This window comes from Pleurodeles waltl, chromosome 8 (assembly GCF_031143425.1).
Source record: "Pleurodeles waltl isolate 20211129_DDA chromosome 8, aPleWal1.hap1.20221129, whole genome shotgun sequence".
In the NCBI taxonomy this organism is placed as follows: domain Eukaryota; kingdom Metazoa; phylum Chordata; class Amphibia; order Caudata; family Salamandridae; genus Pleurodeles; species Pleurodeles waltl.
Genome location: NC_090447.1, coordinates 88,624,313 through 88,645,038, shown reverse-complemented (window position 1 = coordinate 88,645,038; position 20,726 = coordinate 88,624,313). Strand labels below are relative to the sequence as shown.

Sequence of the window (20,726 nt, the reverse complement as noted above, 5' to 3'; positions counted from 1 at the left end):
AGCTTCAAATTGTCCAATCAAAAACGACAGTTCTCAAGCTTTTACTTAAGCATACATTATCCTTGGAGATGGGTACGCACGTTGCAACATTGTATACCAATTAGTTCACTTTCAGAGCCTCCATTGTCCGCACCTGCAAATCGACCTTGGAGTAAAGAGAAAATATGCCAGGCTGGCACGAAACTTTAAGATAAGCATGTGAACGGTCTCAGTGGAAAAGTACAGCTTCAAGCAAAAATACACGTTTAATAGCACATTGAAAAAATACGAGCATCTAAACCGTGAGACCGGGCAACTAGGCCAAAGCCTCTACTAAAGTAATGCTAAGCGAAAGCATTTCAAACAAGCAAATCGTAGCACACGTTTATGATTATGTCGGATTAGTGCAATTCTAATACACCACGTTATATAAAGCGCGCTTATAAATGTTGGCAAACTACTCTAAGGGCACATTTTGTCCCCGTACAATCTTTATTAGTTCGGTTAAAGTCACACATGATTATTTCACACTACGTTTATGGGTTAATAAATCAAAACCTTCATTTTCTGCTTCATCAGGCGCGAGAGGCGCTCCTGAGGGCAGCTCCCAGGGGGCCTGGAGACGCCCTGATCCCCCTAGTCTGCCCTCACCTCGGTCCCATGTCCAGGGGTGCAGCTCCTGCCGCAGACGGGGACAACGTCCTGATCTGAACCACGCACTCCCACGTGGTCTGTGCCTCCGAGAGAGGCAGCACCCCTCCCGCCTCAGGTGCTAGCGCATGAATGCATGGGTGAATACATGAATGGCTGGATAGATGAATAACTATTCTACCATAAAATGAAGTGTAAAGCGAGTGCATGGATGGAGGAAATGCCGATGGACAGATGAACGGGTGTGATGATGAGTGAATGCATGGATGGCTCATTCCAGCCTGCGAGATGTGGCGTTGACCCCATTGGTGGCAGGTGACTGCTTTCCCCTGTTGGCAATGTTACTCAATTACTCATCTATCCATGCACACAGACACCCACTCATTCATCCATCCATGCATTCACTAAACTGCTCACTGACTCATTCGCTCGTGCGTCCTCCCTTTCACAAAAGACTACACACACAAGCTAGTCAGTCAATGAAGAACCACTTTCAGGTATACCAAAGCAAGACCGAATGGCTTTGCCAGTGCTTGTTTTACACAATGCTTCATGTTGCAGTTTGCTGTTTCTTAGTGGTGCTCAGACCACTGATTCCTACTGCTGCACGATGACAGTGACCTTTGCAAAAATACATGCTCCAAAGTACCACATCCTTATGATATGAAATAGCCCTTTTATGGAAACTTAAACGTGCATTGGTTGTTTTTGTATCCCTGGTATTCCTATTACATAGATCAGTGATACTCAATTTATCATCTTCAGAAGGATGAAAAACGGAGTCGCTCAAATCCTGATTCGCACCTGTGGCAGATGACACTTAACTCATATCAGCTGTGTAAAACACATGTATCAACGCATTTAGTTTAATTGCAAAACACATTCATGATTAAAGACTATTGAATACAAAAGATCCGTATTCTTGGCTTTTTAAAGTGTTTGAAAAGCCGAGTGTAAGAGCTGTGAAAGATGCTTAAAGGTTGAAGTATTTGCAAGTACAGAACAAAGTCCTCTCACATGTCCCCGCTGACTATGACACAATCTCACACCAAAGTGTCGAAATCCTGCAGCGCAAACAAGTTTTAAACCACGCACTGCTCAGTTGTACCTGCAATCAGATGTAAAAAGAAGAAGCGCAGAGAACGAAGACAAGCGGTAGCCAATAGGTCTGCCTTTTTATTAATGAAAATGCGTGAACTGGTGGGTAAGTTTTTGTGCAGGTGGATGAGGAGGACGATGGATAAGAGTGACAGTGGGTGGCTGATAGAGTGATATTCTGAGGGAAGCATCACACAAGGACTGAAAAGCTGGGTGGGGGTTGGCCTGTCAATGCAAGAAGCATAACAGTGGCTCAGTGGAATGAGATTGTGAGGCTTACAGACTGAACACCTTCCTTTTTTCGTGAAAGTCAGGTCTGTGCTGCAATGTATAGATCAGTGGTTCCCAACCTTTTGATTTCTGTGGACCCCCACTTTAACATTAATGGAACCCAGGGGCCCCCACTGAATCATCATGGGAATCCGGGGACCCCCGCCTGAGTCATTACTGTAAGCTGGGGACCTAATTTGTCAATATTTGTTAATATTTTTTAATTTTCTAGGCTCTCGCGGACCCCCTGAGAAGGCTTCGCGGACCCCCAGGGGTCCCCGGACCACAGGTTGGGAACCACTGGTATAGATGCTTCACCGTCCATGCAGTGCAATGAGAGCATGTCTTTGTCAGTGTTAGCTCATCTGGCAGCTGGGCCAGTGAAATGACAGTGTGCGGGTGGTAAAGCCCCTGTATCTGGAATGGCAGCTTCATAATGTCCCAATCCAATGTAGGTGACTGTAGGCCTAATCATAAAATCAAATTAGGGCAAAGAATATGCACTATTACCTAAGGGTCCTTCCTGTCTTCTGACCCTAAGTAATCTACCAAACCATCATTTGTAATAATTTACATGGTTTGTACATTTTGTAAATATGTAATTAATGTGCAACTTGGTGTAACCCTGTGATCTATGTGTAATTTCCATTTTAAGGGTGGTCGGTATTGTGTACACGGTTTATAAAACTTTTTAATAAGTAAATAAATAGAGTCCACCAATGGCCTATGAGGGTGGGCTGACCACTGTGTGAATGACACAACATGCAAAGGCTGAGGAGTCTGCCCTTCGTCCCTCTTTGTGGACTGGATCGTATTGTTGCTTAGGAGGGTCATGATTCACCAAGACCCAAGGTAAAACCCTGGAATGCCCCTTCTGTGGAGTTACCTATATGTTTGGAGCATATTCGCGACTTTTTAGCGATTCTCAAAGAATCCTGGGACAACTTTAGAAAATCTATGGAAGTCTTATATTTCCTGGGAAACTCCAATTCATGGAATTTAATTATGGTATTTCAATCAAGTCGAAAGTTCTGCATGCGTACATTAAATACATACGTGCATGTGTATTAGTGACGTTTATTTCTCTACGTGGAAGTGTTTTTCTCTGTATCGAAACCCCTTGCCGTGCACCATCACTAAGGGGGTTATTACAACTTTGGAGGAGGTGGTAATCCGTCCCAAAAGTGACGGTAAAGTGACGGATATACCACCAGCCGTATTACGAGTCCATTATATCCTATGGAACTCGTAATACGGCTGGTGGTATATCCGTCACATTTGGGACGGATTACCACCTCCTCCAAAGTTGTAATAACCCCCTTAATCCTGTGGCATCCTACCCCCTCTTTGTCACACTGGCAAAAACACACTTACTCCTGAAAGACACCAGCAAAGGGGCATATCTTACTGTGGTTGGAACCTACCTGAATTTGTGATGTGAATACCAATCAGCCAGCCAGGTTGGGGATCTTTACCTGTTTTTGCGGTGCCCTTCGCTGAGAAATGTCCACAATCCGACGCCTAACCCTCCACTTGCCTACATAGTAAATCTTTCATAGGAACATTGATAAAGTGCTCTTTTACACATCACACAATGATTTGTGAATTGGCCAGTGATGCTCACAATTTAGAGGTTTCATGCCCATGAGGTGTTTTTCCCAAAGGAAGTGAATCATTAGGGCATGCGTTGTCTCTAAAGAGGACTTTGGCAGAGGACTAGAAGTGAAGGGATGTTATATGGATTGTCCTCCCAGGACTGATATTAGAGACTCTCAGTATACTTATCAGTCAATGCTTTTGTTGAATATTATCCTTGAATATGTTTTTCACTCCATGTCCATGCAGAGTTGTGATAGACAGAATAGTACTTTGTATGGACTGTGCCAAACATGGCTGGGAAGGTTAATAAATTAGTGAAGAAATATCTCCAGTTTGCAGGGATCAAGGCGTTTTGTCGTTCTCATCAAGAGCGCCTGTTTCGGTCCTGCAACCGGGCTTAATGCCAGAGTGATAACCTTGTAGTTGCTGATGTTGGGCACCTGTCTGTCAATTTCATTTCAACAAACATATTAGATCTTTGCCATATCTCCTGGTTGCTTCTATTCCTACTTAGTTGGTCCGAAAGTGATCTGTGGAAAGGAGATATCCCCCTGTTTTTCATGCCTGGATCTTCACATGGTGGATCCAGGCAGAAAAAGTCAGTGACATAGGGCCAGATGTAGCAAAGGTTTTTACCCATTCTGTATCTATGGGAAAAAGTGTTTGTACATATGGCCCCCAGTCACATCACTGTAACCTGGCAGTTCGCTGGAGGATGGTCCTAGGGGTCATAGGTTGCCGGTGAAAGAGCCAGGTAGACTTCGCCGCTGGAAACCCATCAGCGACCCCACATGTAAAGGAGGTGGGGAAGCCACGAGTTTGGCAGCGTGGGAGCACCACAGACCTATTACGGTGGTGCTCTATCTCAACCACATCTATGTGACCTTCTTGGTCTCTCATTACTACTAGCTTGATAATGATTACAGGCTGCGTAATGGGAATTACCAGCCCCATTGAAATTAGAGGTTTTATGGTAAAACCGCATACTTTATATTTCTAACCAACAGACCTCGCCTGTTTGAAGGAGGTGAACTCTTTAGGGGAAACACTGGGGAAAACCTGCAGAAACACCGCCCCTTCAGATCCAGTACCCCCGGTATTAATAACACTGGGGGACCCATGTACAATTTTGGGCTACTCTTAATGAGAGGCTTAGACATCTAAATACTTGCTGCTGATGCATGTGGCAAGTCTGATAAGCCAAATCAAATAATTTGAGATCATTACATCGAGAACATTTAAACTGGATAATAGTAACATCTGTAATTGGCAGAGCTTAGAAATAGCAGAACTTCTGCATTACATGTAATACAATAAGGATTAAGGGAATCACAGGATTTCTGCCCACTAATCCCCTTTTTTGCAGATGTCACTTACACTGGCATTTATTAATTTATTAATGTATTTATTTAGGAGTTTTATAAACCACATACATTTTGTCGTGCTGCCTCTTCAGAGTACTATAGAATGACCAAAGGACACAATACAAAGGTAGAGGGAGGTGATATATCACATCATCGGGATGCAGTAAACATTTGGAGGCAGAGCGAAAGGAAACCGTGGAAGGAACTTCGAGGAACTCTTGTTCAGAATATACGTTGACCATACCTAAGAAGGAATAGTATTTTTTTTAAATCGGTTCAAGAGTGTTTTTACGAAGGAGGGACTTAGATCTTCATGGATCTTCCTCAGTGATTCATTTTTTTTGGATTGTAATCAATAAGCTGTGGGCATCGGCTGATCTTAGGGTTCTAGGCCGATCTATGATGACTCCAGATATTGTCAGTTGCAGGATCCTGCTTTGTATAAGGCCTTGTATATAATACCTAGTGCTTTGGATTTGGTCCTATGTTGTACAGGGAGCCAGTGAAGGTGATGGAAGGCAGGCGAGGTTGGTTTGAATTTCCTTAGCTTCAGAGATATTCTTGCTGCTTGATTCTATATAGGCTGCAAATATCTGGATTTGAGATTTCTGCAGGACTGCTTGGATACTATTGGACCAGTCTAGCACCGAGAGGATTTGTGTTTTTGTTAAATCAATAAAAAGTACATAGAGCTTTGTGAATTGGGCCTTTACGTTGTTTCGATTAAAAAAGACACAAGATAATTTAAGTTCAGTTTTTTCTTGTATTAAAAAAATCAATCACACTTTTCTAGTACCCGGGCCAAATCCTGACGAGCTGCACCTATTCATGGAACAAATAAGCGCCTGTTTTTTACACCGGAGATGTGTATACATATAACCTGGAACTTCTCTGAGTTAAAGCTTGAACTTTAGACAGAACCAGTCGGACGTAGAAAGAGGCATATCTGTTCACTGTATTTGGCTTGTTTTACCTAACATTCTTGCATGAACTCAGAAAAATTTCAAGTCATATGCATGAAATTTGGAGCCCTCAGATGCAGAAAAAAGGCAATCCACACTGAGCTGTGCCTGAGACCATGATCATGATATGGCCCCTGGTCTCAGATTTCAGATTTTGTCACCTCATTGTTAGTTTTAGTGTCCATTTTGGTCTAAGTTACTCCCACATGGGCTGTCCCACTCTTTTGTGGTCTCCTTTAGCTGCACCTAACGATTTATACACAGCCCCCTCACCTCACTCTAGGCAATGTACCCTGACGTCTTTGGAAGCACCAGCCTAATGCCCAAATATTACTTGCTTGGGGTTCTTCTTCTTCAACTTCCATGACTGTAAATGACTTCTAAACTTCACAAACGTAGATGCTGGAAAAGTGTACATTAATCTGAACCACTGGTATTTACTTTGGGAGCATCCCGTGCCATGTGCCACCAAGGACAAGGGCCAATATTATGCAGAACTGCATTGCCGCTGCTGCAAAAGAGATAATCCAGGCAAAATTACTGAGGGCTTGATTTAGATCCCAGCAGAGGGAATACTCTGTCACAGATATCCTGTTCACCATCACATTCTCCATAGCATATAACGGGATTGTAATATGGCGGGCAGGATATCCGTCACATTTGTAGCTGGGTACTCCCCTCTGCCGAGATCTAAATGAGGCTCTAAGTCACACCCAGTGTTACCTGGGACCTAAGTGATCAGAAGCACGTTTTGGTCTAGTTTGGCTTCATATCCCTGTGGTTGAGTGAGTTTGGGACTAATGTCAGGCACTCCAACACCACTCAGTCCTGTCCTCCTATCTCAAAAGAGCTGGATGAATATACTTTAATGAATCTAGTAATTATGCTGGACCCTCACCATTTGATTCTCCTATGGATGGCTTTGCCTTCTTGGTCTCCTTGTAAATCACTTCAGATGGTGGGTTTGTTCTCTAAAACTGTACGTCTCTGTAGAGCTGAACCTGAGGTCTGATCTTTTTCTGTACTAGTTTATGCAACACATGGACCAATTCTTTCTTTTCCATGATCATCTGGGGGTATTATGGATTCAGGGGCATGCATCCACTGAGCATCCAAAGGATGCTAAGCAACTCTCCTTACTGCAGCTCGTAACTCATAATGGTTAATTGTAGTCTACTACCATGGCTCCCTTACGTGTGACACGTGAACATTCGGTTTTTCCTCTGAACCAAAGGCGACTTTATAAAACTAGCACCACAGCGCATGTACATGAGAGAAGCTGCCCTTGGGTGTATCACTTTTCCTCTGCTCTCATCACAAAGCTTGCCACATTATAGACACCATGACACTTTTCATTTGCACTGTGCTCTTTCGGGTCACTTTGGTGGTCTTTCCAACACCTGTGGGCTAAGCCTGTCAGGTATAACAGGGATCTCAGAATGGGGTACAGTCAGTGTAGGGGGTGGTCAGACCTTGCACATCCATAATGCACCAGGAGGCAGGAACATCTTGCAATAAAGTCGGTCAAAAGAATTTAGAGAGATATTCTAAGAATGGCTAGTGCTGGATTTATTGAATTAGTAAGACAGTTTACATGATTTCAAAGTGCATTTGAAATCATTTCAATTGACAATGGGAAATCAAGTTTTAATTGTTGTCTTACTGAATTACTGCATTACAAATATGCAAGTGTTACAATTGTTCGTGTTGTGGGGAATTGCTCTACCATGGAAGTATTTTTAATGAATTGTAATATTTCTGCAGGTCTTCAAGATTTCACCACCTTTGAAGATTCTTTTCTCTTTGACACTGGGCTGCAGTTCGTGAAGGTATGGCAACCGGGAAGTCAGTGGAAAGCATTTACGAAAATCTCAATTACATTCTAAAGGCACTGAACAAGACACTCAGTGGCATCCCATGCCAACCCGAAGAGAATGTCAACCACACTAGGAAAGCAGGACCTGATCCAAGCCACAAGGACGACAACTCGTACATGTACATCCTCTTCGTCATGTTCCTGTTTGCCGCAACTGTTGGGAGCTTGATTCTTGGGTACACCAGATCGAGAAAAGTTGACAAGCGGAGTGATCCCTATCATGTGTACATCAAGAATCGGATGTCTATAATCTGAGCCTTTCAGGACTTTCATGGGTCCATCAACAGGAAGAACAGTTCTGTGTTAGACATTCCTGGAGCTGCACAACCTCAATGGTACGTCGTTCAAACTAGGAGACGGCAGGAACTCCTTTACTGGCGGATGTGAACAGAAAGATGAACGTGGTTCTTCTTATTGTCCTTTGTCCTCTTTGACCAATCAGAGACATGACTGCTGAGCTACCATGCCATTTGCCATTGTCTTTATCACTGAGAACTGGAATTCAGTAGCAAAGGAAGTATTGTGAGACAAAGGGCTAAAGATGGCAGAGGTTTATTTCAAACAAAGTCACTACATTTTTTTGTTAACATAGAGGATCTTATCCTTTTTTTAAATTTTGAAACAAACTGTTCTTTAAAGTACTGCATTTAAAGTCCATGAACTTTTAAGGAATAAATGTATGTTTGTCATTCTAAGTGCTGTGTGAAAATCTTCATTAAATCCCAGATAAATTGGACTGCTGTCTCAAATTCAAAACGTACAGACAATTAACTGAGAGTTATATGAAATTGATCGATTTAAATACACTTTCAGTCCGATCTACTAAAGGCTTTACTAGGCCTAAGACAGTCGTAAGAAAGCCTTAACTCAGCCTTATTTCAGAAGAATTATTATTTCGTTAAGACAATGTAGAGACTGGTGCAAGGGTGAAACATCACTCTTAAAACAGCCTTAGCCCAAGAATACAACCCGAGGCCTGTATCAAGCCGTGACCAAACCCATTTGAAAAAACGCACCGTCTGTCCTGGCTTCCAACAGTCTTACAACTGAGGCCAGCCTTGGCTTCTAAACCACATATTGTACTGAAGACTTACATGAGGTTTTACAGATTAAAACTAAAATTATGGAAATGAAAAATTAAATGAATATTTATTGGCGAACTTTAAGGAAATATCTTACAATGGCTAGCCGGCAGCATGTAATTGGACATGGTATCCCATATAATAGCTGGTTCATACTTATAAAATCATGCTTTCTGGTATTCACAATCTGTTTGTAGGTCATTTACCAACATACAAATACAAGGAAAACAGCATGCGTTGAAGGGAGCAAGTACTTTCCTTTGGGGCAAGTAAATCCTACACCCCCATATTACACTGAGGTGTCAGGAAAGAATTTTCTAGAAATGGAAACAATTTTTTTCCCCCTGGTAGAAAAACAATATGGTGTTGCAAATGTTTGCCACACGTGCATCTATGGGTGGAGGATAGGAGTAAACATGAAGAGCTAGGTTTTCATAAATTTTTATGTACCTCCCTTTGCCATTTTGTAAATCAGCAAAAATGCACAATTCTATGCAAATTAGAGGAATGCGTTGGGCATAGTGGCATGTAGGGGGGGCCAAATCAGGCCCCCCTATGCCACAAAAAAAATCGGTAAAAAATACTTACCCGAACTTACCTTTACTTCCCTGGGATGGGTCCCTCCATCCTTGGGTGTCCTCCTGGGGTGTGCAAGGGTGGCAGGGGGTGTCCCTGGGGGCAGGGGAGGGCACCTCTGGGCTCCTTCCGAGCCCACAGGTCCCTTAACGCCTGCCCTGACCCAGGCGTTAAAAAACAGCGCCCATCAGGCTGTGCGCCGTTTTTTAAGGCCTGCCCCCTCCTGTGCGTCAAAATGACGTCAGAGTATAAATAAGGGGCACAGGCCTTAAAGTCATTTTTTGGAAGGGAACGCCTACCTTGCATATAATTAACGCAAGGCTGGTTCCCCCTTGCAAAAAATGACGCACATGGTGGAATTTTGACGTCCGCGGGGTCGGACGTCAAAGTATAAATATGGGGGAGGGTTTGCGCCGATTGTGCGTCAAAAATTTTGACGCACATTCGGCGCAAACAGAGTATAAATATGCCCCTAAATGTTTCTGAATACCCAGAAATACCAACAATTTATCAGTTGTGTGTATTTTACTCTCTTCCTAATCCCCAAAAAGTCTAATGCATCCTTTGAGCTCTTAACCCTATGGAAATCTACAGTCCTGGTGTTTTTGTCTGTGTTGTAAGTGCAATTTGTACTTTAATAATCTAGTAATCGTAATTATATGAATAAAGAGGAGGAATTTCAAATTTGCAAAGGGCTATTTTTTGCACACTTGGTTGCAAACAAATCTTTGTAAATCCAGGCACATGTATCTTTCCGAGGTTAGTGGGTGGAGGGTACAGCCTTCCTGGTGGTGCTCTAATGACGGCAGAACAAATATATTGTTGATTTCTGATAAATGTCTGTAGTGACAGATCAAAGGAAATTATTACTTTTAAATAAATAATCTATGGTCACTAACTTTTATAATCCTCAATCGACCTGGCAGTACCCCCACAGCAGTCAGCAAAGCCCTATTGTTGACCAATGCTTTACAATATACATAGAGTAGGTATTGGCTTCACCCATTGGCTTCACCTCATTCTATTTGCTCTCTGGTGCATCACTCCCCCTCCTATGAAGTGTATTCATTGCAATCAATTAGGGACTATTTCAGGGCTCAAAAATACACTGCATCATTACACATTAAAATATGCCCCCCAAAATATTGTATATATTGTATACAGAAAGCTATTGTTGTGTTCTGTATTTCACTGCAGCAAGCTTCTATTCAATTCAATTCAATTCATAAAGCTTTATTCGGCACATATAAATGACCATAAAAGCATAAACAAAGAAGAGAAGAAAAGAAAAAAAAGACAACAATACATATTTAAAAAGACATTGCAATTAAAACTTACAGTTATTAATTATAGTTGATGGCTCATTGGGTAATACATATGGTCATTCATAAATATATAGAATGAATAATAAAATACATTAAAAACTCATACTTTTCCTGGAATTGATGCACTGATTTAAAAAGGTGGCGGTATAAAAACAAATATCTGCCGATTGCAGATTAAAAACTAAAGCCATGGCATGTTTAACTGTACGTGTTCCGTATTTAACAAACAGAGGTTTCAAAAGTACTATACGAAAACATGTATACAGTTTACAGAACAGCAGAAAGTGCACAGTGCTCTGTGTAGATACATTATCGCACCTACATGGCCCAATCGGGTGTTTCTTAATGTTTGGATGGGCTACTAAACAATGTGCCATCCCAAATCTTAGTCTAGTTAGCACAAATTTATGTGAATTCCTAGTCACCATAGTTAGGTAAAACGGAAAACCCTCCATTAGGTTGTATCTATTATAAAAAATGACGGAGGACAATGATCCGGCTATAATTGCTCGTTTCCTTTCTGCATAAGTTAGAAATATACTTTTCATTTCTGATTTGGAGATCGTGGTTGCTGCACTAGGATTATTTAAAATATTTAAATTAAAAATGTCTGAAAAACAGACAACAACATATTTAACCCAGGGAATATCTCGATATTTATCCAAACGTAGGCAATCCTCAACAATAGTTCTGTTAAATAGCTTCTCATCGCCAAGCCAAAAAGACCGCCAAATCATCAATGGTTTAAGTGATATCAAATCAGTTAAATAATTAATGGCTAATTCGCGATGGCTTAATTCAGTTGAGGCAGAGATGGGCAAAAACAGAAGCTTTTTTAAAAACATATTTTCCTCCAACTGCAAGTTGTAGGTACAGCTATATCCCCATACTCCTGCCCCATACAGAGCAATAGTCACACACCTAGCTTGGTAAATCTTGAGCATATCCCTGGTTCGACGATCCCCAACTTTTGCAGCAAATCTATAAATACCATAAGCATTTTTTGCCATTTTATTCCGGATGTTATTAAATTCATTGTTCCATTTCCTGTCGTTAGAGAAAGTAATACCTAGGTAACAAAATTTATCCACCTGTTGCACCTTTTCGCCGTCTATAAAAAAGGCGTTTAACGTTTTGGCTTTAGCTCCGCAGGTCATGGTATACGTTTTTCCCTTATTAATTACTAGTTTTCTATCTTTAATAAAAGAGGAAAAACTATCCATTAGTCGTTGTAATCCGACAGGTGTTCGAGAAAGTAAAACAGCATCGTCGGCATATAATAACACCGGCACCGGAACACCATTGATCTGAGGAGCATCAGCATTAACCTTTTTTAAAATATCATCAATTACATTAATAAATAAAATAAATAAAAGAGGTGCCAAAACACAACCCTGTCTAATTCCACGTGTAACACAGATTTTTGGAGTACATTCTCCTCTCGTTCCAAAACGTACGTTGGTTTTCAATTTCTCGTATAACCTAGCGAGGAAAAAGATTATGCCTTCTGGGGCTCCCAAATTTAACAAAGTTGGCCATAAAATGGAATGATCTACCATATCGAATGCGCTGCTCAGGTCAGCAAAACAAAGATACAGGGAACCGGGTTTTGCTTCAGTATACTTCCCGATCAGTAGATCAAGATTGATGCACTGGTCGAGCGTACCTCGTCCCTTCCTAAAACCATACTGGCTGTCAGCCAGTATGCTATCCTGCTCAGCCCATTCCTCTAATCTTACTAACATCACTCTACTCATAACCTTGACTGAAGAGTCAAGGAGAGAGATCGGGTGGTAATTCTTAGCATCAGATCTACTTCCCTTTTTATGAATTGGCACAATGATTGATTCACCCCAAGTTACAGGGGCCTCGGCACACACGGCAACGTTAAAAACAGTGGTTAAAAGGGGGCCCCAGACATCTGGCGCAGCTTTATAAACATCTATAGGTACCCCGTCCGGGCCCTGAGCTTTCCCTCCTTTGCTAGCCCATATACCATATTTGACCTCACTAACGGATATATCCAAAGGCAGAGTAGGCCACTTATTGGGAATAGGATCATTGTCTTTATCAGAATCAAAAATGCTGGAGAAATGTGCAATCCACCCCTCACTAGAAACATTAGAAGTCAACTGTGGTATTTTTTCATCCCTTAAAAAAGGCGAGTTGACCGTGGCCCAAAATAATGTACAATTTGATAATTCAGCAGCTTGGTTGAGGGAATCCCAAGCCTGTTGCTGCAGTTCGCCCTTCCTTTGTTTGAGCGCACATTTATATTCCATTCTTAATTTATTTACCAGTTTTTTGTCCCTGGGCCTCGCTGCTAAAGCCTGCTTGAGGCCAGTTAGTGCGGAAGTGCAAAGGTGATTAAACCATCTCGGTCCGTTCCTACTTTGCCTACTATTGCGACTAATAAACTTGGCATCAATAGCTTTATTAATTTGATTAAAACAATATAAAACCCTCTCACAGTCAGAACTATTTTCTAAAATAGAAGCAATGTCCAGCAGGCTCTCATTAATTATGGAGCTAGATAAATCATCGGCTCTTTCACCAATCCATCTTAACCTTACACCGTTAGTCCTATGTGGTTCTATATTAGAAATAATAATTCCCACATCCACCGAACTACCGGCCCAAAGGGTAGTGTCCAAAATAATACGGCTGTGGTCACTTAGGGTAGTTACTTCAATTCTTGGTGGATCACAGTAAGAACTAATATTAGAAGATGTGATCACATGGTCAATAACCGAACTGGTGTGCCAATTTTTAAAAGTGGGAATGGGTAAACCTTTAACATCTTTACAGCACTCCACTATTTCCAGGTCATAACAGCCCATGAACTTATGCAGTGCTTCCCCATAACTATTATGTCCAAAATGCGGAACATCCCAGCCGGCACTGTTAGTAACCCCACAAACCCTTTGTGTAGACAAATCGCACAAAGTAGTATTGAAGTCCCCTACCCAGATGAAGTCAAATACAACATACTGTTCCTGACATAGATTTTCGACAGCACCGGCTAAGTCTGTTACTACTTTGACCCGGGTAGCATCAAAAATGTTATTATAATAGTTAATCAATAAAACATTATGGTCTTTGTCATCCGCAAGCCAGAGGATCTGCACAAGGTCCCCTACAGGTATATACTTTTTAACCACAATGGGACGACGGATCGTTACAAGTATAAGGAGACCGCCTTTCGCTCTACCTATACCACCTCCCAACGCCGGTAAATTGTAAGAAACGAATCCCTCATAGTTAACATCATCTTTACACCATGTTTCTTGAAGACATAAAATATTGTGGGCATTAACAAACGTTAACCATCCTGGATCCCTCTCCTTCGATTTCAGCCCTGCCACATTCCAACAAACAATAGTAATAGTATCCTTACCCCTAACACAATTACTATCAGGCACCATACCATTGTTTCGTCCCCAATTCGCATTCTGGTTTAAATTGCTTATGTCCCCACAATCGGGCGGTGCCCTTATATCCACCGCCAATTCAATTGCTATGTTGTTGGGCATCTCTTGGGCCATGGTATTGTCTATACCAATATCCACACAGGGCATAATAATCACCTGGGGTAAGAACTGCCCTCCCTCATTAAGTCAATCATTTGCATCCAGAGATCTTAGGGGTTGAAACCGGTTTTGCATTGAGATATCAGGGTATAGCCTGTGTGTAGCAGGGGTTAATCTACTTCCTCTACTCCCATAAGGGGCATTATTATGATGGCTGTAAAAGAAAGCAAGCGAGCAGGCACACACATTATTATCAGTAAATGGTGATGAGGCAGCTCTTAATAATACAGTGGCAGCATGTTGAGGGTGTTTAAAATTTATAATGACACAGTCACCACTAAAACTTTTCTTAGAGCTCCCTATCCAATTTACCCTTCTGGTAGTCAAAACTTGATCTGAGAATTCAGTTGGAAATCCACAATGCCTGTGCATCCAGGAAACGTTTTTATTTTTTAAAGACTCGTGAGTTTCCTGATGATTCCCCTTTGCAACAGGGGGAACATTGGCTAAAACTACCACATATGGTGCGCAGTCAGGAGGGAGATTAATGGCGCGCCTTTGCCTTACCTCAGTCCAATCCTCTTTTCTATCAGGTATTAAAACAACCTGGCTATCATTACAGGCTAAGGACTGTGCTGTCGGGTAGTTCTGTACAACACTCCTACTAATATCTAAAGCTGTAACATCACCGGGAGGAGCAGCCTGAGTATCATGATTACTTATTGTTATTGGGACTGACACACTATCTGCTTCCACCAGTGTTTTTTTGAGGAGATCGCCTAATCTATTAACCTCCGCGGTTAGCTGATCAATTTTTACCATAAGAGGTTTGACAATACCCTTAATCTTTAAGTCAATAATGCTTACTAGATTTTTTATTTTTTCTGCATCTAGTTTAACGTCGTCGATATTTGCCGTATTATCCTCATCCTTATCTGGATTCTTGAGGGGGCTAACTAATCTTTTTTTTGCGGGCCGAGCAGCCCCACGCTTAGTCTGGATCTTTCTACATGCTCTAACCACTCTAGGTAGTGGGGTAGGTGGATGTTGCACTATGGGATCAGTAGAAACCTCTGGATCGGCTAAGGTAGAGGTATTCTGCATAATCATTTCCCTATCAGGAACACCAGAATTAGCGCAGACACTGCTACTGTCATCCAGAGCCAATGGAACAGGTGAAAGTTGCACACTGGATAATGGGGGGGGGCTGCTAAGCCCTAGGGATTGTCTCCTCTCGCAATTAATTTTACTAACAATCTTCACTAAATAATTATCCAATGTCTGGGGTATAGAGGGGACTTTTTGCTTTGACATGCTTAACAGTCACAAGTTGAGTCACCGTGGAGACGGCAGCACTGCCGCCCTTCCCGGGGGACAGAGCAGCTGAGAGGGAAACGTGGCTCAGCTCTCGCGCATGCGCCGTCTAATCAAATACATATATGTATGTATAGTTTGGCCCAACCACTTTTCGTGAGCAGGCAAGCACAGGGCGGGAAATGAATGGAAAGTTCCAACCCCTGCGCCACGTACCACCTACCAAAAGGACGAATTTTCGTTTGGAAAATATATGGGGATTAGTGGGAGATTCAAGTAGGAACACAACGGGGCGAGCAAAGGCGGATTTGTATAGGTAGTTGACCACTAACTAGGTAGAGGCCTAGAGCTTTGGGGGAAAGCTACCCCAACACAGTGTAGATAGGCTTGAGTTTGTCCTTCGGGCAGTCAAATGCAGAGTGATTATCTGGGACCACAGTTTAAAATAAGTGTCAGAGGGGTGGCCCTGCCCTGCCTCTTCCTGGCAATGACGGGCAAGGACGGGCCAGCCCTTGGCCCGGGCTTTGCCCGGGCGCCGCCCGCGCGTGTCCCGTGGAGCGGGAGCGCACACGCAGTTTTAAAGGGCTCCTGCCCTGATCAAAAGGCAGCTCACAGCTGCTGCCCGTCACCTCCTCCGGCTCCGGCAAGTTTCGGCGTTTCCCGCGGAGCGGGAGCGCACACGCAGTTTTAAAGGGCTCCTGCCCTGATCAACAGGCAGCTCACAGCTGCTGCCCGTCACCTCCTCCGGCTCCGGCAAGTTTCGGCGTTTCCCGCGGAGTTGGAGCGCACACGCAGTTTTAAAGGGCTCCTGCCCTGATCAAAAGGCAGCTCACAGCTGCTGCCCGTCACCTCCTCCGGCTCCGGCAAGTTTCGGCGTTTCCCGCGGAGCGGGAGCGCACACGCAGTTTTAAAGGGCTCCTGCCCTGATCAAAAGGCAGCTCACAGCTGCTGCCCGTCACCTCCTCCGGCTCCGGCAAGTTTCGGCGTTTCCCGTTTGCAGCAAGCTTTTCTTTAATGTTTTAGTCACAACTCAAAATGCAAGCTTGTTATTCAAAGCTATCGTTCTTGCCCTAATTCTCGGGGGGTGTGCATTCGACCAATCATCATTTGAAAAATGCACCTGGCAGCCTGCATTTCTAGGATCCATGATACTGGACAAGGTTAAGGTACATGGTTTTAAGTGTAGGTTTTAATGTTGTAAAGCTGGGTACATGGCCCTGCCCATTAAATTGACTGGGAAACTACAGCTTGTTCAGTACAAGCAATCAGAATGGTTATGCACGTACAGAAGCCTGAGCATCTCACTAGATCAGGAAAAGCATTAGTTTGGATGACTGTCAAGAAAATCAGCAGAATCGAAAGCACTCTCCCTGCTGTGCAACGCTGTTAATGAGACTGCGTTTAACAGTCTTCTCCCAACTTAGGTTAATGTCAGTTGCTGAGTTTATTAGGAGTTTAGCCAGATCGCAGAAGCAGAACTCGGGGTCATGAAGTTATCTGTACATATAAAGGCATAAAACTACCTTTTTACAAGAATACAACTTCAGGTGACTGTGGCACTTAAAAAGGCTTTGAATAAAATGTATCTATCTTGAGTTAACACTTACACTATGACAGATGCCTAAACTTCACTTTAGTAGAATTGTTTGCCTATGGAATCATGTTAGACAATGTCATGAGCTGTTTTAGAAGTGCTTTGATTTGATGCCCCTTTTTCTGCCTTAAGTTTCTGTTATTAACCCTTAAAAATAACTACAAAAAGATCAATAAAATACCTGACTGCTGGCTGCCTCTGTCAGACAGGCACACTGGATGGCACTTTAAAGCTATTGGCAGTGCACTTCTCACTACATTCACTGTCATGTTCTGATGCACAAGTGCAGCAGGCAGCTCAGCTTGGCCATCAAGCAACATTTGTTGGACCAACAACCTCACAATTTCTGTGGGTTATCACCCTGGCAAAGCCAGTGCCTCCTTCACTGCAGGCCTCCCCAGGATGATGCATAGGGAATGTTAGCCTGGGGAAGCTTCAGTTTCAGCCCTGTAGCACCTGCAGCTACAGACACTTATGTGAGCCATCACTCCCCACTTTTTCACAACTTGTCATAGGATGGGGTGTGCTCAGGAGTTGGCAACAACATAGTGGATTAGCACAAGCTTTGGTGACCCACTGTGCAGGAAGTAGCTCTCTGCTTCTTGCACTGATGTGAATACACCTGTACTGACTGGACACTGGAGGGGTGCCGAGTGCAAACTCTGCAGTTTTCCACTAGTAGCTCCAGCACATCAACCAGTCAAAAGCTCTCAGCTCAGACCAGAGAGAAGCACAGGGAGGGACTTGCATAGACAGGACTCCCTGGTGGGAACTCAGGAGCATAGGCTTGGAAGTAGGTTTGCTTGAGGAGGCTGCAGCACCCTCGAAATAACCATGCTGAGGTGTAGAAGGTGGATAAAGAATAAGGATGCCTTTACATTTTGTCTTAATCTTCTTACATTTGCTGTTCATTCAAAGACAGAGGTCAAAAGTCAGGCTATATCTTCTGACAAATCGCTGCTTATTCTTTTAACATGGAGATGGATGTTTACATTCTGTATCAGTAAAGTGAAATATCTGGCACTTTTGCTGGAGTTCAGGAGTGTGAAAGGAAAGTCTGTAAGACATCAGTTTTTTCTAACATACAACATTTAAATATCGGTAAATAAACTGTACACATATTTAAAAATATATCAGCAGTTATGAAAGCACATATGAAGCAAACTTTTTGTAATTCCAAACTGTGACAGAAATAAATATTTTAACTGGATCAAAACAAATCAAGACACTTTACTTGGTGATGTGTAAACAAAGGTTAAAATGGACGTGATCGCATTGGGGCACAACAAGCCCACATTTGTTTAATTTAACAAACAACATTCCCATAATTTGTGTTAGGAATGCTGTCCCTGATGGTTAATCCCAGCAGTTGAGATGCCTCAGCTTTAGTGGAAAGGACAGAGTCTCCTGTCCTAAGAAGCAGAGGGAGTTACAGACAATCAAACTAGGAAAACAAGCCTTCTTGCCAGGGCGCATGCTGACTCAAAGAAATTTAAATATGTGCAGTTTGTTAACCTGCAAGTGTAAAGGCTGCTTGGAAGCCGGTATTGGCTTTGATGGATGAAGCCACTTGAAGCTTCATTGATGACAAACATTTATACTTTTTGAAAGGTACTGAATGAGTGTTACCAGTTGAGCTGTGGAGAGCATGCTTTTATTGTGCTGTTATAAAAATGTTTCCACTAGGTACAGTCTGCGTATTACTAAAATCTATATTTTGGAAGCACTTCTTTAGGTTAAACTTCAATCTTTTTGCACATTTTGGGGCAGTCTATCTTATAGTGTGTGTAATGCACGTTTAAGATAATGGCTTACATATTCACCATGCTTTCTGCCACAGGCTTGAACCTCATAGGTCTAAAATCACAAGTCCGTATTCCCCACTGCACCAACCAGGATTTAATTCTGTGGTTCTCTGGTAGCAAACACAGGCAACTGCAGTGATCGTATTAACCAATAGCGGTTGATAACATAAAATGTTGCATTTACTACTGATTAGTTTAACTTCCACCTATTTTTTATTTAAGGTGTGTAATATTTTAGATGCAGTTACCTGATGGTGGAAGACCAACAAAATTGTTTTCAAAGTATTTTATTTTCTGAAGCCACACCTTTGACCTCGCCCCCCAACTCTCACCCGCCTCATTGCTCTCAGGATGACAATCCCCAAACTTTTTTAATGTACTTTGACCACTGTGCGCAATTGATAAATATTTGTTGAAACCTGATTTCCACAAATGATTGTTTGAGTGTAATATTGTTTTCTCAGTAAAACTGCATTTCAGTGGAAAATGACAGTAGCTACTACACAATGCTTTAGTAATGGATTTGTGACAGTGTCCTCCAAAGTGCCCCACTGTTTACATACCACACCTTCACGACACTCCTGCTGACTGGGTGTGGATCCTTTGCTATACTTAGGGGCATATTTAAGAGCCCCTAGCGCATCCTGGCGTCACATCAGCATCATTTTGTTTTACGCTAATGTGGGCCAACAAGGTCAAAATCGCTGCGTGAAACTTACAAAGTGGTGCAATGCATGCATTGTGCCATCTTAAACCCTTTGCGCTACATTATGCCTGCGCCAGGCATAATGTATGCAAAGGGGGCGCTCCCCCGTTAGGGGTGGGGTCTGAAAAAATGGTGCAAAGAAATCTAAAAGATTTATTTGTGCCATTTTTTGCAGCATTTTAATGCCTGCTGAGAGCAAGCGTTAAAAGGAGGCACACCATTATTTATAATTGGCCCCTATGTACTGTTCAGGGTTAGCGGCAGCATTTTGGTGCTAACCTTGAACAGTACATCAATAGCGTCTAAAAATTATGACGCTATTGCCCCATACCCTGCACCATGGTAAATACAGCGCACACTGTGATGCTAAGGGGTGCAAGGAAGGTGGCGGTGCACGAGGTGCAGCACCAATTTCCTTAAATCTGCCCCTTATTCTTTATGTGATGCTAGAATTGTTCACAATCCTAATGATGGCAGCAACCCCTACGCTGAAAATTGTTTCACCACCACTTCTTGGGAGGCAAGAAAGCAAGTTGGAAACCCTCTCTCCAGTTGCCTAGTATCATCATAGTATTTCCCGGGATGGGACTCTTTATCACCCCCCTGGACAAGTCAGGAGTGAGGAGTGAGGCTCTCTGACTCACAATATTAGTTCTCTGACCACTCAGACTGATGTACAGTACTAAAGGCAGACTCTTGCAGAGAACTGATTCACCTGAATAGTCTATATACAGTGGTGAATGGTGACATTTGAAAGTGGCGTAAAAGTTTGGAATGAGTGCCCTGTGGCGAGCTTATGTAGTGAGCGAGCCCGACGGTTATAAGGGGAGTTCAGGGGTTCTCCCCCCAGGAACATTTTTTAAAAAGAGTGGGCAAATGGTGCATTTTCAAGAAAATTTGAGAAAGCAAGAAGGTTAATAAAGCAATTGTAAAATTGTAATTTATGATCACATCAATAAAGAGATTTCATATGATAATGATGTAGGTAGCTGCTT

The 20,726-nt window shown here is 42.6% G+C and overlaps 1 protein-coding gene across 1 annotated transcript in view; it reads left to right on the top strand.

Annotated features, from left to right (window-relative positions):
* Positions 1 to 8,187, top strand: part of KCNE3 (potassium voltage-gated channel subfamily E regulatory subunit 3) — a 72,025-nt gene extending 63,838 nt beyond the window's left edge. The window contains exon 2 of the mRNA XM_069203802.1: positions 7,688 to 8,187. Within this exon, the coding sequence (XP_069059903.1) occupies positions 7,755 to 8,054 (300 nt within the window). The 5' untranslated portion in view covers positions 7,688 to 7,754 and the 3' untranslated portion in view covers positions 8,055 to 8,187. The remainder of the gene's footprint in view (positions 1 to 7,687) is intronic.
* The last annotated feature ends 12,539 nt before the right edge of the window (positions 8,188 to 20,726 follow it).